Source organism: Danio rerio, chromosome 22 (assembly GCF_049306965.1).
Source record: "Danio rerio strain Tuebingen ecotype United States chromosome 22, GRCz12tu, whole genome shotgun sequence".
NCBI lineage: Eukaryota > Metazoa > Chordata > Actinopteri > Cypriniformes > Danionidae > Danio > Danio rerio.
Genome location: NC_133197.1, coordinates 1,074,934 through 1,091,641, shown reverse-complemented (window position 1 = coordinate 1,091,641; position 16,708 = coordinate 1,074,934). Strand labels below are relative to the sequence as shown.

General features: G+C 43.7%; 1 protein-coding gene across 16 annotated transcripts in view; it reads right to left on the bottom strand.

Annotated features, from left to right (window-relative positions):
- Positions 1-16,708, bottom strand: part of si:ch73-352p18.4 — a 17,630-nt gene extending 922 nt beyond the window's left edge. Inside the window, exons 1-14 of one of the 16 annotated variants that reach the window (XM_073936908.1) lie at positions 16,210-16,708; positions 13,066-13,194; positions 9,793-9,995; positions 9,592-9,655; positions 9,441-9,513; positions 9,320-9,350; positions 7,562-7,702; positions 4,715-4,846; positions 4,495-4,639; positions 4,373-4,407; positions 2,316-2,363; positions 2,154-2,239; positions 1,999-2,073; positions 1,692-1,790 (exon numbers count right to left, since the gene is read on the bottom strand). In XM_073936908.1, the coding sequence (XP_073793009.1) occupies positions 1,692-1,790; positions 1,999-2,073; positions 2,154-2,239; positions 2,316-2,363; positions 4,373-4,407; positions 4,495-4,639; positions 4,715-4,846; positions 7,562-7,702; positions 9,320-9,350; positions 9,441-9,513; positions 9,592-9,655 (929 nt within the window). In that variant the 5' untranslated portion in view covers positions 9,793-9,995; positions 13,066-13,194; positions 16,210-16,708. Of the gene's footprint in view, positions 1-1,691; positions 1,791-1,998; positions 2,074-2,153; positions 2,240-2,315; positions 2,364-4,372; positions 4,408-4,494; positions 4,640-4,714; positions 4,847-7,561; positions 7,703-7,783; positions 8,918-9,319; positions 9,351-9,440; positions 9,514-9,591; positions 13,812-13,869; positions 15,269-16,209 lie in introns of those variants that run through there. The other 15 variants (XM_073936907.1, XM_073936911.1, XM_073936909.1 and 12 more) reach the window with 15 other exon arrangements.

Below are 16,708 nucleotides of genomic sequence, written 5' to 3'. Positions count from 1 at the left end.
CACATCAACACATAGGCTCCTAAAATATTATCTGTTAATGTTATTTTTTTCCAAGTGCGTGAAACTGAAATTGTCGTTATGTTCATGATTAGCAGCCATGACGACTCTTCGAAAACATTTAGTGCATAAACGTAATCATAACTGTCAAATGATCTCAACACGCGCTCGAGATGACATTATTAACCGAATAATGCAACATAGGCTCATTCTGAAAACGCAGCCCTATATACATTTCTGGAGATTCCGAATTATGTAGCTAGAAGTACGTATGAACGGCTCTCCCGGTTACCAGTTTGCCCAGTAGCTCGCCATGTACGTCAGCGGACTTGAGACAGAGAGGAGTTGACCAAGACGAAGTAGTTTGAGTCTGGGGAAGAACGGTTTCAGAAAACGGTTAAGACAAAAATAGTAGACAAAAAATAAAATTAAAACAAATAAATAACAGGGTGAGAATGTGGAAAAATCTGAAAACGTGGTAAAAAATCAGGTGAGGGTTTTTCTTTTTCTGTAGTGTTTTTGAAAACTGGGTTGGGTTTAGGGAAGTGGGTGGGCGGGTCCATCTGTGCTTTTTAAAAACACTATTGGATGGCTTTAGGGAAGTGGTTGGGTGGGTCAATTTTGAAAACACTACTGGTTGGGTTTAGTGAAGAGGGTGGGTGGGTCAATCGGTGCTTTTGAAAACACTATTGGTTGGGTTTAGGAAAGGGGGTGGGCGGGTCAATCAGTGCTTTTGAAAACACTATTGGTTGGGTTTAGAAAAGGGGGTGGGCGGGTCAATCGGTGCTTTTGAAAACACTATTGGTTGGGTTTAGGGAAGGGGGTGGGCGGGTCAATTGGTGCTTTTGAAAACACCATTGGTTGGGATTAGTGAAGGGGGTGGGCGGGTCAATCGGTGCTTTTGAAAACACTATTGGTTGGGTTTAGGGAAGGGGGTGGGCGGGTCAATTGGTGCTTTTGAAAACACTATTGGTTGGGTTTAGGGAAGGGGGTGAGCGGGTCAATCGGTGCTTTTGAAAACACTATTGGTTGGGTTTAGGGAAGGGGGTGGGCGGGTCAATCGGTGCTTTTGAAAACACTATTGGTTGGGTTTAGGGAAGGGGGTGGGCGGGTCAATCGGTGCTTTTGAAAACACTATTGGTTGGGTTTAGGGAAGGAGGAGGGTGGGTCAGTCAGTCGGTCAGTCAGTCAGTCAGTCAGTCGACAGCGGCCTCTGGTGGATTTATGCGGGAACACCAGGAGCTAATGGCAAATTTGAGATCAGAAAGGCGTATACAGCAGCCTCTAGTGGATTCACGAAAACAAAAACTGTCATAATAGTCATAATAAACATTTACTTTCACTATTTTAAAAATTTTTGTTGCGCGAGTAAAACAAATTCACTCATAATTGTGTTTAGAGAGAAAAACATCAGTCAGCAAATACTTTAGCAGAAAATTAGACGGCTATGTATAAAACATGCTCTACATATTAAGTATTGTTATAATATATTTAATTTAATTACTATAAGTATATGGTTATGTTTGGAATTTTGATGAATGGGAAAGACAAAGTTATAGACAGTGTAGAATTATTAGCTTTTTTCGTGTTGTAAAAAAAAAAAAAAAAAAAAAAAAAAAAAAAAAAAAAAATCGCAATAGGCCAATAATATTGCAATCGGTGCATCTCAACTGAATGCTTGAATGCATACGTACAGCTCAGTGTTAGGCTCCTCCCCCTCAAATGAACTTCCTGCTGGCTCGATTTGAGAATTTAGGCGGCGGCGGTGACACAATGGGGAGATCTGCGTCACACTGGCGAATGCAAAAATTGGTCACATGCATGTATGATGAGCATGAACGTATGACAATATATATTGTATAGACAAAATAAAAAGTAGTTTATTTCATGGTGTCACAAATTATATTGTAATTCTTTTTCGTAGCTAATATAAACGCAATATTATACACCATTATGAAAATGCAGCCAGGAACATTTAGCCATAATTAATGTCTGATTTACCTTTGAAACACACTACTGTCACCATCATCATCTTGACTCAGACTGATGAAGGGAGAATCGGGAACTACTTCCTGTCTGAGCAGCGCAAACAGGAAAAAGTCAAACTATTTAGCCAATCAGTGTTACTTCACAGATTTGTTTATGCGAGGTTTTACCGCTTGTCTGTTTGCTCATCAGGGGTTTTCTTCACTTCCACATTAGATTCGCAGTTGTCCAGAAATAACGTTTCCAACTGCTTCATCTGCAGAGACACATTCAAAAATTCAAACACCTCATCGACAGAAATGAAAGCTGGAAAACCATCCAGAAATACACACCTCAGACTGAGTCGGGAGTAAGGTGATGCTAACCCTGCGGCGCGTTGGCTATGACACAAACAAAAGCTGTTATTGATGCTAAGTAGAGCTGTGATGATAAATCCATGCATTGCCATTCAGCAGACGGTGCTCTAGGCTACTATTAAACACCAGACGGAGCTCTAGGCTAGTTTTTAAGGCAATCTAGGCTAGTGTTTAACACCAGACAGGGCTCTAGGCTAGTTTTTAGGCAATCTAGGCTAGTATTTAACACCGTACAGAGCTCTAAGCTAGTGTTTAAGACGATCTTGGCTAGTGTTTAACACCAGACGGCACTCTACTCTAGTGTTTAACACCAGATGACGCTCTAGGCTAATGTTATGCGATTTAGGCTAGTTTTTAACAGCAGATGGTGCTTTAGGCTAGTGTTTAAGACAATTTAGGTTAGTGTTTAACACTAGACGGCGCTCTACGCTAGTGTTTAAGGCGATCTAGGCTAGTGTTTAACAGCCGACGGTGCTCTAGGCTAGTGTTTCAGGTGATTTAAACTAATGTTTAATAGCAGACGGCGCTCTAGGCTAGTGTTTAACACCAGACAGAACTCTAGGCTTGTGTTTAACAGCAAATGCCATTCTAGGCTAGTGTTTAAGGCGGTCTAGGCTAGTGTTTAAGGCGGTCTAGGCTAGTTTTTAACACCAGATGGAACTCTAGGCTTGTGTTTAACAGCAGATGCCATTCTAGGCTAGTGTTTAAGGCGGTCTAGGCTAGTGTTTAAGGAGGTCTAGGCTAGTGTTTAACACCAGATGGCACTCTAGGCTAGTTTTTAAGGCGATTTAGATTAGTGTTTAAAAGCAGACGGCGCTCTAGGCTAGGGTTTAAGGCACTCTTGGCTAGTGTTTAACACCAGATGGAACTCTAGGCTTGTGTTTAACAGCAGATGCCATTCTAGGCTAGTGTTTAAGGCGGTCTAGGCTAGTGTTTAAGGCGGTCTAGGCTAGTGTTTAACACCAGATGGCATTCTAGGCTAGTTTTTAAGGCGATTTAGATTAGTGTTTAAAAGCAGACGGCATTCTAGGCTAGTGTTTAAGGCACTCTAGGCTAGTGTTTAACAGCAGACGGTGCTCTAGGCTAGTGTTTAAAGCACTCTAGGCTATTGTTTAGGGGGATCTAGGCTAGTGTTTAACAGCAGACGGTGCTCTAGACTAGTGTTTAACACCAGACAGTGCTCTATGCTAGTGTTTAGGGTGATCTAGGCAAGTGTTTAACAGCAGATGGAGCTTCAGGCTAGTGTTTAACACCAGACAGTGCACTAGTGTTTAAGGTGATCTAGGCTAGTGTTTAACAGCAGACAGTGCTCTAGGCTAGTGTTTAAGGTGATCTAGGCTAGTGTTTAACTGCAGACAGCACTCTAGTCTAGTGTTAACAGCAGATGGCGCTCTAGGCTAGTATTCAAGGCAATCTAGGCCAGTATTTAAGAGAACCCGGTGCTCTAGGCTAGTGTTTAACAGCAGACCGTGCTCTAGGCTAGTTTGTAACAGTAGTCGGTGCTCTAGGCTAGTGTGTAACAGCAGTCGGCGCTCTAGGCTGGTGTGTAACAGCAGACGGCGCTCTAGGCTAGTGTTTAAGGCAATCTAGACTAGTATTTTTTAGCAGGCGGTGCTTTAGGCTAGTGTTTAACAGCAGATGACGCTCTAGGCTGGTGTTCAAGTCGATCTAGGCTAGTGTTTAACAGCAGACCATGCTCTAGGCTAGTGTTTAAGCCACTCTAGGCTAGTGTTTAAGGGGATCTAGGCTAGTGTTTACGGGCAGACGGCGCTCTAGGCTAGTGTTTAACAGCAGATGGTGCTCTAGACTAGCGTTTAACATTTGATAATTCTCAGAATCCATGCAGGATCATTCTTCAATTTACAATGCATTGATTTATTGCCCCAGTCCTACAAAAATCCCCAAAATAGCAACATTCTGTCATTATATGGAAATCAGTGACAAAAGCTGACCCAACTAACACCCTTTAAACATGCAAATTAAAGTCTTAAGTACTGAAATGCTTTCGATAGGTAAAAATCGTGGTCAGTTACCTGTTGCGATGAATGTCTGAACAGGTCTCGGTCATCTGTAGAGGAAAACTCTGATTATGAACTACAGCTTTATTGAAATATTGGGATGTGCAGTCCTCCAGGCCACTAGGGGCAGCACTGACCCGTGCAGTCGCTGTATAATCGCCCCTTCCTCCTGTGCAGCAGCTTCCTGACCTCCAGCATCTCCTCGCTCTCTGTATCATGGCGTTTCTGCAGATGCTCCAGGTGTACAGACATCAGCTCCACCGCGTGACTGACTCGCGCCTCCTGATGCACGCAACACATTACACCGACACAGATTCACAAAGAGATTTTTTGGTTTGTGTCTGTGATGTGAAGTACCTGGTGTGCAGCTCCGAGCATCTCCGCGGTTTTGACAACATTGTCCACGTTGCTCTCCAGCGTCTGCAGGCTGCTGTTCATCTGCTGAATCATGTTTCTGCTGTCCACCTCTGGGAGGCGCTCATACAACACCTGCAGCATGACATAAACACTTCATAACATGCTTATAACTGCAGAAGCCCATTTCCAACAGGGAAGAAACTAAAATCATGCCTTAAACTGAAATGATGACTTTTGAAGGTTGTAGGAATTACATTGTTATGCCAATAGATGGCGACATAATATTGACTTTAGTGCATGATTATTTTACTACCTTGCTTGCATTTATAACACTTCCACAACTCCTGTTTTGCAATCTTAATAACCACCAACTTCAGTATCCACAGAACCCACTGAAGAATACATGATAAAATACCCTCCAACACTACTCCTAAAAACTCCAATAACCTTCCCAAAATGCTTTCATTACCCTTTAACAATAATCCCATAATTACCTCTATATACACCTGTCATAACTCACTCAGAATGTACATAACATCTCAATCTGCCAATACCCTTTTAAAGATCACTCATAACCTCCCACAATGCCCTAACAGCCTTGTCACAATGTACCTAAAAAACCTTCATCACACTCTCATGTAATCCAGTCATTATGCTCTAACATGTTACACAACCCTCATTCATAATACGCTTTCATAATGTCCCCACAATACAATCCCCAATACTTCCGTAAACCCTCCCTTAACCCTCTCACAATGATCCACAACCTTTACAAATGCTCCGATGATCCCCCAAAACACCCACACAACATCCTCAATACCCCCCAACACTATCACAGATACCCAATAAACCCCCAGAATATGTCTACAACACTTCCGCAACATCCACAATATACCCCCCCAACACCCCCAGAACATCCCCAGTATGCCTTCAAAACATTCCCACAATATCCCTAATACACCCCACATTCCCACAACATCTCCACATCACTTCGTCAACATCCCCAATACACCCCAAAAGTATTCCTAATCCACCTCAACAAACCCACAACATCCCTGAAACACCCCCCAATCAGCCCCCAACACTCCAAAAACATCCCCAATCCACCTCAACAAACCCACAACATCCCCAAAACGCCCCCAAATCAGCCCCCAACACTCCAACAACATCCCCAATCCACTTCAACAAACCCACAACATCCCCAAAACACCCCCAATCAGCCCCCAACACTCCAACAACATCCCCAATCCACTTCAACAAACCCACAACATCCCTGAAACACCCCCCAATCAGCCCCCAACACTCCAACAACATCCCCAATCCACTTCAACAAACCCACAACATCCCGAAAACACCCCCCAATCAGCCCCCAACACTCCAACAACATCCCCAACCCACTTCAACAAACCCACAACATTCCCAAAACACCCCCAATCTGCCCCCAACACTCCAAAAACATCCCCAACCCACTTCAACAAACCCACAACATCCCTGAGACACCCCCCAATCATCCCCCAACACTCCAACAACATCCCCAATCCACCTCAACAAACCCACAACATCCCCAAAACACCCCCAATATACCCCCGACACTCCCAGAACATCTCTAGTACGCTGTCAAAACATTCCCACAACATCCACAATAATCCCACAACATCCCTAATACACCCCACACTCCCACAACATCTCCACATCACTTCGTCAACATCCCCAATACACCCCAAAATAACTCCCAATCCACCCACAACACTCCAACAACATCCCCAATCCACTTCAACAAACCCACAACATCCCTGAAACACCCCCCAATCATCCCCCAACACTCCAACAACATCCCCAATCCACCTCAACAAACCCACAACATCCCCAAAACACCCCAATCAGCCCCCAACACTCCAACAACATCCCCAATCCACCTCAACAAACCCATAACATTCCCAAAACACCCCCAATCAGCCCCCAACACTTCAACAACATCCCCAATCTACCACAACGCTCCAACAACATCCCCAACCTATCCTCAACACTCCCACAACATCTTCACATCACTTTGACAACATCACAAATCCACCCACAACACTCCAACAACACTCTCTAAACATCCCAAACACTTCCACGACACTCTTACAAACGCCCAATACATTCCTCTCAACAACACTTCTGTGACATCCACAAAACACCACCAAACACTCCCACAACATCCTCAAACCACCCCAAAACACTCACAACAACCCCAACACTCCCACAACATCCACAATACACCATCAAACTCTACCACAACACTTCTTCAACATCCTCAAAATACAACCAAAACACTCCCACCAATCCCCAAAACACTACCACCACACTTCGACAACATCCCCAATGCACACCAAAACACTAGCATCGCCAATCCATCCCCAACACTTCCACAAATCCCCAATACACCCTTAAAACACTCCCACAACTTGGCCAATCTATCCCCCAACACTCCAAAAACACTTCCACAACATCTCCATAACACTCCATCAAGTCCCCAAATGCACCCCAACACGTCCACAAATCCCTAATACACCCTAACACACTCCTACAACATCCCAAATACACTGCTAAAACACTTCCACAACATCTCCAGTACACCCCAAAATGCTCCCACAAATCCGCAAAACATTCCCACATCATTTCCACAAACTCCCAATACACCCTAAAAACAATTTCACAACATCCCCAATCCACCGGCAACAACCCCAACACATTCCCACAACACTTCCACAGCTTGCCCAATTTATCCCCAGACACTCCCACAACGCCTCCTCAATGCTCCCTCAACCTCCAGCACACCTCAGACAGTGTGTGTGTGTGTGGTACCTGCAGCATGTCTCTGGTTTGCCGCAGTTCTCTCTGCAGGTTCTCCTCCGCTACGATGCGGTCGTGTCGCTCCGCCTGCAGACGCTGCGTTAGCGTGTACTGGTCGCAGTGAAATCCCATCACGAACTGGGTAAACGCGCTCTGCGTGTGCAGGACAGTGCTACTTTAGTAAACAAACACTAAAACTGTTGGTTAGAAAAACATTTTCATTCATTCATTTACCTTTGGCTTGGTTCAGGAGTGTCCAAACTCGGTCCTGGAGGGCCGGTGTCCTGCAAAGTTTAGTTCTAGCCCCAATCAGACACACCTGAGCTAGCTAATCAGGCTCGTACTAGGCTTTCTAGAAACATCCATGCAGGTGTGTTGGGGCAAATCTGCTGGACGCCAGCCCTCCAGGACCGAGAGGGACACCCCTGGCTTAGTCCCTTTATTAACCAGGGGTAGCCACAGTGGAATGAGTCGCCAACTATTCCAGCATATGTAGCCCTTCCAGCTGCAACCCAAGTACTGGGAAACACCCATACACACTCATTCACACTCATACACTATGGCCAATTTAGCTTATTCAACTCACCTATAGCAGGCGAAGCAGTGGCGCAGTAGGTAGTGCTGTCACCTCACAGCAAGAAGGTCGCTGGTTCGAGCCTTGGCTCAGTTGGCGTTTCTGTGTGGAGTTTGCATTTTCTCCCTGCACTCGCGTGGGTTTCCGCCGGGTGCTCCGGTTTCCCCCACAGTCCAAAGACAATTTTCCGTAGTGTATGAGTGTGTGAATGAGTCTGTGTGGATGTTTCCCAGAGATGGGTTGCGGCTTGAAGGGCATCCGCTGCGTAAAAACTAGCTTGATAAGTTGGTGGTTCATTCCGCTGTGGCGACCCCGGATTAATAAAGGGACTAAGCCGACAAGAAAATGAATGAATGAATGAATTCACCTATGGCACATGTGTTTGGACTCGAACCAGCAACCTTCTTGCTATGAGGCGACCACTGAGACACCATGCTGCCCCTAAAAACACTTTCATTAACTGAGATAAAATAATAGGGCATCACAGTAGCGTAGTGGGGAGCTCGATCGCCTCACAGCATGAAGGTCGCTGATTCGAGCCTCGGCTGGGTCAGTTAGTGTTTCTGTGTGGAGTTTGCATGTTCTCCCCATGTTGGCGTGGGTTTCCTTCGGGTGCTCCGGTTTCCCCCATGAGTCCAAAGACTATAGGTACAGGTGAATTAGGTAAGCTAAATTGTCCTTAGTGTATGAGTGTGTGTGGGTGTGTACAGCTGGAAGGGCATCTGCTGTGTAAAACATATGCTGGAATAGTTGGTGGTTCATTCCGTTGTGGTGAACCCAGATTAATAAAGTGGCTAAACCAAAAAGAAAATGAATTAATGAATGTAATAAAATATTCATCATAAGCCAAACACTAAACAAAACGAACAACAGTCACAGAAAAACAAACTTAAATTAAATAATAATTAGTAAAATTAATAATGGTTTGCAGAATTAATAAAAATATAGTTATTCATTGCATTTATGTGGTTTTGGATTCAAAGTTTGTTCAAATTATTATTTAATTTTTATCACAGAGATTTGCACAATAGTGAATGTACACCGCAAACTGTAGTCTGGTCGACGCTGAACTACAACTACTGAAGCCAACTAAACATATAAAAACTAAACTAAATTAATTAACTGCTAAACTGAAACCTACAGCATGTTTAAAAATAGCATCAGACCAAAAAAAAAACAAACGTAAAAAGACTCACCTCCACCTCCTGCTCCGTCATCTCCACACTGCTGAAAATACACTTCCTGTTAGCATTAGCATTAGCAGCCTGATAGTGTCTGTCTGTCTCTGTGTGTGTGTGTGTTTTAATGTGTTTGTACCTCTTCAATCCCAGTCTGTCCATGATGGATAAACTCTCCCAGGAAGCCGCTAACTGCTTGGCTAGGTTTGGATCTGTGGACAAGCACATTATTTCTAAAAACATGAAACTTAAAGCGTAAAATCGATGTAAATATTATGGTGTGTTTCTACCGTCATCACTGTCGTCACTGTCTCCCAGTATTCCAGCATAATCACACAGGCCTGATTCATTCATCTGCTTATAACACACACATCATCACACACACACACACACACACACACACACACACACACACACACACACACACACACACACACACACTCGTAACAGCACAATATAATAACTGTAATGTAGCGTGAAGCTCTTCTTACCGCAGTCTCTCTGTGTGTGTGTGTCTTGATCTCTGAACACACTCATAATCTTCTTAACCCTCTTCAACACTGATCTGGAATCATCTGTCATGATGCAAAACAACTCGACACACACTCGGCACAACTGATCCCAGAGCAGCAGAACACAACAAGTTACACAACATGACCGTGATTCAGTGTGTCAGGAGGGAACCAGGACAGACCTGCACGAAGGGTTAAACACCATCTGATAATCAATCAGCAGAGGACGGTAATGAAGTCTTTTTACTTCACTTCAGTACAGGCAACTTTAGACTTCATTACTATCCAAAACAAAATATTGTACAAAAATGATTCGTTCAGAGTGATTCTCTAGTTAGCAACTCACTGATTAAAATGATCCATTCAGAGTGAGTCTCCAGTAAATGATTCATTGATTAAAATTGCCCATTCAGAGTGAGTCTTCAGTAAATGATTCATTGATTAAAATTGCCCATTCAGAGTGAGTCTTCAGTAAATGATTCATTGATTAAAATTGCCCATTCAGAGTGAGTCTCCAGTAAATGATTCATTGATTAAAATTGCCCATTCAGAGTGAGTCTCCAGTAAACGATTCACTGATTAAAATGATCCATTAAGAGTAAGTGTCCATTAAAGGATTCACTGATTAAAATGATCCATTCAGAGTAAGTGTCCATTAAATGATTCACTGATTCAAATGATCAGTTCAGAGTGAGTGTAATTAACTGATTTGAATGATCGATTCAGAGTGAGTTTCCTGTAAATGATTCACTGATTAAAATAATTCAGTCAGGGTGAGTGTCTAGTAAACGATTCACTGATTCAAATAATTCATTCAGAACAAATTTTAATAACTGCTTCACTGGTTCAAACAATCTATTCAGAGTGAGTCCACTCTCCAATAAACTGATTAAAAATACCTGTTCAAAGTGTGTCTCCTGTAAGTGGTTCACTGATTAAAATTATCTTTTTTTATTCAGTTAGCGATTCACTGATTCAAGTGATTCATTTAGAGTAAGCTCCAGTTTTTTCCACTGTAAATGATTCCTGAAAATGATTCAATGATCAATATAATCCAATCAGGGTCCAGAAAACGATTGACTGATTCAAATGATCCATTGAGAGCGACTTTTTAGTAAAAGATTCACTGATTTAAATGACCTATTCAGAATGAGTGTCCAGTACATGATTCAGTGATTCAAATGATCAATTAAGATTGAGTGTCTAGTAAATGATTCACTGATTCAAATGATCTATTCAGAATGAGTGTCCAGTGCATGATTCACTGATTCAAATGATCAATTCAAATTGAGTGTCCAGTAAATGATTCACTGATTCAAATGATCCATTCAGAGTAAATTTTTAGTAAAAGATTCACTGATTCATTTGATCTATTTAGAATGACTCTTCTATCCAGTAAATGATTCACTGATTAATAAAATCCAATCAGAGTGAGTCTCCAATAAACGATTTACTGATTCAAATGATTCATTCAGTAATAAATACTCTAGTAAATGATTCACTGATTAAAATTATTGTTGTTTGTTCCAGTTAGCAATTCACTGATTAAAAGGATCCATTTAGAATAAGCCCCCAGTAAATGATTCACTGATTTAAATGTATACAGTGAATGAATCACTGATTCAAATGATCCATTAAAAGTGAGTCTCCAATAAATGACTCACTGATCAAAATGAGCCAAACAATGTGAGTGTCCAGTAAACGATTCACTGATTCAAATGAGCAGTTCAGAATGAGTATACTCTCCAGTAAATGATTCGCTGATTTAAATATTTCCTGTAAATGATTCACTGATTCAAATGATCCGATCAGAGTGAGTGTTCAGCAAATGGTTCACTGATTTAAATAATATATTCAGAGTGAGTGTCCAGTAAATGATTCTCGGATTCAAATGATCAGTTCAGAGTGAGTCTCCTCTACTATTAAGTGAAAAACTTATTAAAATGATCCGAATCAAAGTTAGTCTCCAGTAGACAATTCACTGATTCAAATGATTCATTCAGAATGAGTCTACTCTCCATCAAATGATTCACTGATTTAAATGACCAGTTGAGTCTTTAGTTAGCAACTCAATGATTCAAACGATCCATTCAGAGTTAGTTGTATGTAAATGATTCACTGATTATTATATAATCCACTCAGAGTACATTTCCTGTAAATGACTCACCGATTAAAATGATCCAAACACAGTTTCCAGTAAACCATTCACAATTCAGAGCGAGTCTACTCTTTAGTAAATGAGTCGAATGATTGATTCAGAGTGAGCCTTCAGTAAATGATTCAGTGATTCAAATGATCCACTTAGAGGGAGTCTACTCTCTGTTAAATTATTGACAAATTAAATAGATTCGTTCGGAGTAACTAGTAAACGATTCACAGATTGTACAAACGGATCTGAACGGTGTGCAGCATCTGAATGTGCTCATCTCATAAATCATCAGTGTGTTCATTACAGCTATTGCTAATTAAAGAGTTATTGGGGTTTCAATTCAGCTTTCTTGCTAAATAAACACTCATCGGTGAGCACTATTATTTTAATTACTCGAGTAAATTACAAATCAAATGCTTTGTGCTTTCCCTCCACTTGTACTTTGCACTTCTGCTGGAGTGATATTGTACTAGGCTATGGACACTGTCGTCCAGCTCTGTAATACAACACAGTTGTGTAAAACATGAACTGCAGGACTCTTAACAAGCGAAATGCAGAGTGTGTTTCCATATCTGACCACACGAGGGCGGGAAAGTAGTCAGATTACAGAGGAAACAGTGGTCAGAAACAGGAGTGATGTACTGAGAGCACTTGCAGATGTCAACACACCCAGCATTACTGAATCAAATGACAACCAGTGGAGAGATACATCATGCTGATGAACGTGAGAATGTGTGTGTTGAATAATGTGTGGAAAACACTGATTCAGCAGCAGCCAAGCCTCTTATAGTTGAGCACTTTTACATTAGTTTTTATTTCATTTTATTTTTAGACTTGAGGTGTTTGGCGCCATCTACTGGTGCTCCACTAAACAGCCCCAGGTCACATTAAACACCACAGATTGAGTGCTTACTAATAATTCATTGATTTTCTTTTGGCTTAGTCTCTTGCTTATTAATAATGAAATTATTTGCTATTTATTATTTTATTTTAGTGTTTCAGTGACTGTTGTTAGTTTTAGTCTTCGTTTATTGTGAATTTCTCATCATTGTATTTCAGTGTTGGTGTTGTGTTGTGTTGAGTGAAGTAGTCAGCTTTCTCACCGCTGCTTCTGCGCTCCTCCAGAGGCCTCATGATTTGAGTGCTGATCCGTCTAATCTGTATTAGGAAGATTTCAGCATCTCATGTGACCGAAGTCCTGCTCGAAACCCTCAAAACGCTTTTGTTGTGAGCTGGAGCTCAGCGTGGGGCGAGCAGACGCACAAATAACACACACACACACACACACACAATGGAGAGAGAGAGAGAGTTATGCCGGCCCAGGGACACATTGTTTATCCAACATCTGTGGAGCACATTCACTCACACACACACCCTCACACCCTCAAAACAAACAAAGATCATACATCACACACACTGTGCAACAATAAATGACTGATTTAATAAGATACAGACGAGGAACATGTCCAAAGATCTGCCGGTGCGGTGCGGTGAGAGAGTTACACTGAAATAAGAACATTTACCCAGGCCTCAGCACAGAACTTCATTTAGTCGTTTTCTTTTCGGCTTAGTCCCTTATTTATTAGGGGTCAACACAGTGGAATGAACCACCAACTTATCCAGCATATGTTTTACACAGTGGATGCCCTTCCAGCTGCAACCCATCACTGGGAAACCTCCACACACACATTCACTACGGCCAGTTTAGCTCATCAGTTCCCCTATAGCGCATGTGTTTGGACTGTGGGGGAAACCAGAGCACCTGGAGTAAACTCACATCAACACCGGGAGAACATGCAAACTCCACACAGAAACGCCAACTGACCTAGCCGAGACTCAAACCAGGGACCTTCTTACTGTGAGGCGATCCTACTACCCACTGCACCACTGTGCTGCCAATTTAAGACTTGTCGTCATTTATTGTGTTATTAAACCAGGCAAAACATTTACACTTAATACAAGATAACTGCGAATGAAGTCAGGATCACTCATGCATGCATACTGTCCACATCGTTTCTACTCAATTAAGATTAACCAGTATTAGAATGCGAAATGATTTCTTATTGCTTCTCAAAATACTGAAGTTTACAGTAACAGAACATAACGGAGTGGATTTAGTCACTGTAAAACAGGTATTAGTGTGTGCTTGTGTCATGGGCCAGGTTTGATCTGGGCCGCTCTGTCATGATCTGTTTTCTGTCTCGACGGTTTCCTCTTACATTCAGCGCGGGTGCACACGCATTACCATCATCTGATTCTCTCCTCTACATATACGTGCCCTTTATCGAAGCTAATTGGCAGATTATTGTGACTTCGTATGCATTATTGTAACCCCGCCGGTTCTACGCCACCCAACCCGCTCTCAACTGGTATCGAACTGGCGACCACATGGGAGTCGGTTGCTCTACCAAGGAGTCTAAAGACCATGCCCTCTAGCATCTAGCAGCTAAAGCAACAGAGGAGTGAGGTTTACCTGCACAGCACTTACTACATGGCCTCCGTTACACCCCCCTAAACCTTACGCCCATACGGGTCATGGCACCAATGTAACCCCGCCGGTCCTACACCACCTAACCCGCTTCGAGCTGGTATCAACTGACGACCTTCCGCATGGGAGTCGGTTGCTCTACCAAGGAGGCTAAAGACCATGGCCTCTAGCATCTGTCGCTAGAGCACCTTTAGAGGTCAGAGGAGTGAGGTTTACCTGCACAGCACTTACTAGCTGACCTCCGTTACACTCACTGCCCTAAACCTCACTCCCATCCGCATCACGGCACCAATGTAACCCCGCTGGTCCTACATCACCCAACGCGATCCGAGCTAGTATCGAACCGATGACCTTCCACATGGGAGTTGGTTGCTCTACCAAGGAGGTCAGAGGAGTAAGGTTTACCTGCACTTACTACATGGCCTCCGTTACACTCACCCCCCTAAACCTCACTCCCATCTAGGTCACGGGACCAATGTAACCCTGCCGGTCCTACACCACCCAACCTGCTCCGACCTGGTATCGAACCGACAACCTTCCGCAGGGGAGTCGGTTGCTCTACCAAGGAGGCTAAAGACCATGGCCTCTAGCATCTGTCGCTAGAGCACCTTTAGAGGTCAGAGGAGCGAGGTTTACCTGCACAGCACTTACTACATGGCCTCCGTTACACTCACCCCCCTAAACCTCACTCCCAGGGCCAGCGCATCCATAGAGGCGACCTAGCCTAGGATATACTGCCTAGGACGGCAGTATAGAGAGGGCGGCGTCTGCGACACTTCCCTTACCACCTGCGTCCTCAGTTATGTCTGCGACACCTCCCTCACCACCCGCGTCCTCAGATATATTCGCGCATACACGATAGAATAGAGAGGGCGGGGTCAGCGTCACCCCCATCAGCAACCGCGTGTCCTCAGTTATATCCGCGCATAGGGCAGCAGAATTGAGGTCCACGACACCCGCGCGTCCTCAGTTATATCCGCGCATAGGGCGGCAGGATAAAGAGCGCAGTGTCCGCGACACCTCCCTCCCTCCCTCAGCACCCGTGCGTCCTCAGTTATATCCATGCATAGGGCGGCATAATGGAGAAGGCAGTGTCCGCCAGTCCGCGACACCTCCCTTCCTCCCTCAGCACCCGCGCGTCCTCAGTTATATCCGCGCATAGAGCGCCGGAAAAAAAGCGCTCACTTCATTTACGTAACTGGTCACATTGGGGTTGAGGGCGGCATGATCGTCCTCTGCCTAGAGCAGCAGTTCAGCTTGCTCCGGCCCTGCTCACTCTCATCTAGGTCACGGCACCAATGTAACTCTGCCGGTCCTACGTCACCCAACCCACTCCGACCTGGTATCGAACCGATGACCTTCCACATGAGAGTCGGTTGCTCTACTAAGGAGGTCAGAGGAGTGAGGTTTACCTGCACAGCACTTACTAGCTGGCCTCCGTTACACTCACTGCCCTAAGCCTCACTCCCATCCGGGTCACCGCACCAATGTAACCCCGTTGGTCCTACATCACCCAACCCGCTCCAAGCTGGTATCGAACTGATGACCTTCCGCATGGGAGTCTGTTGCTCTACTAAGGAGGCTAAAGACCATGGCCTGTAGCATCTGTCGCTAAAGCACCTTTCTTTAGAGGTCAGAGGAGTGAGGTTTACCTGCACAGCACTTACTAGCTGGCCGACGCTACATTATTCTTCTCTTACACTATTAGTCTTGTCTAGTTTAGTCCTGTCAAAGTCAAGTTCGCTGTTTGATGCCTTACCTGTGATCTGCGCAGTCACCCCGCTGTGTTGAATCCAGCCTCTACCTCCATGCTTGCCAGCTCCAGCGCCCACTCGGCACAGGTCCAGAGGGTATCCAGACTGCGTTCCCCATCGACGGCCGGCGAACGGCAGCTGCCTTTGTTCTTTACCAATTAAACTTTCAGTCTGAGCAGGATCTGTCTGAGTATTCTGTCCAGCCCTGACAGACTGAGCCATGTCTTTAATTCTTGACTATTACAGCTAAAATAAAGTCCTGAATACAAGACTCAAGCTCTTACGTTATGTCTCTGATTGTAATCGAGCTACATTAGCAGTTAAATACTTCACTTTAAGCTCTAATTAGGTATAAAAAAGATCAATAATCATAAATCAATCATAATAATCTCACACAATCTGATCTTGCATAACATTTCATTCCTCAAAAAGATTCATAAGACTTTTTTGGTCTAGAAGATTGTAACTCCTTGCAACACACACAACACACACACACACACACAC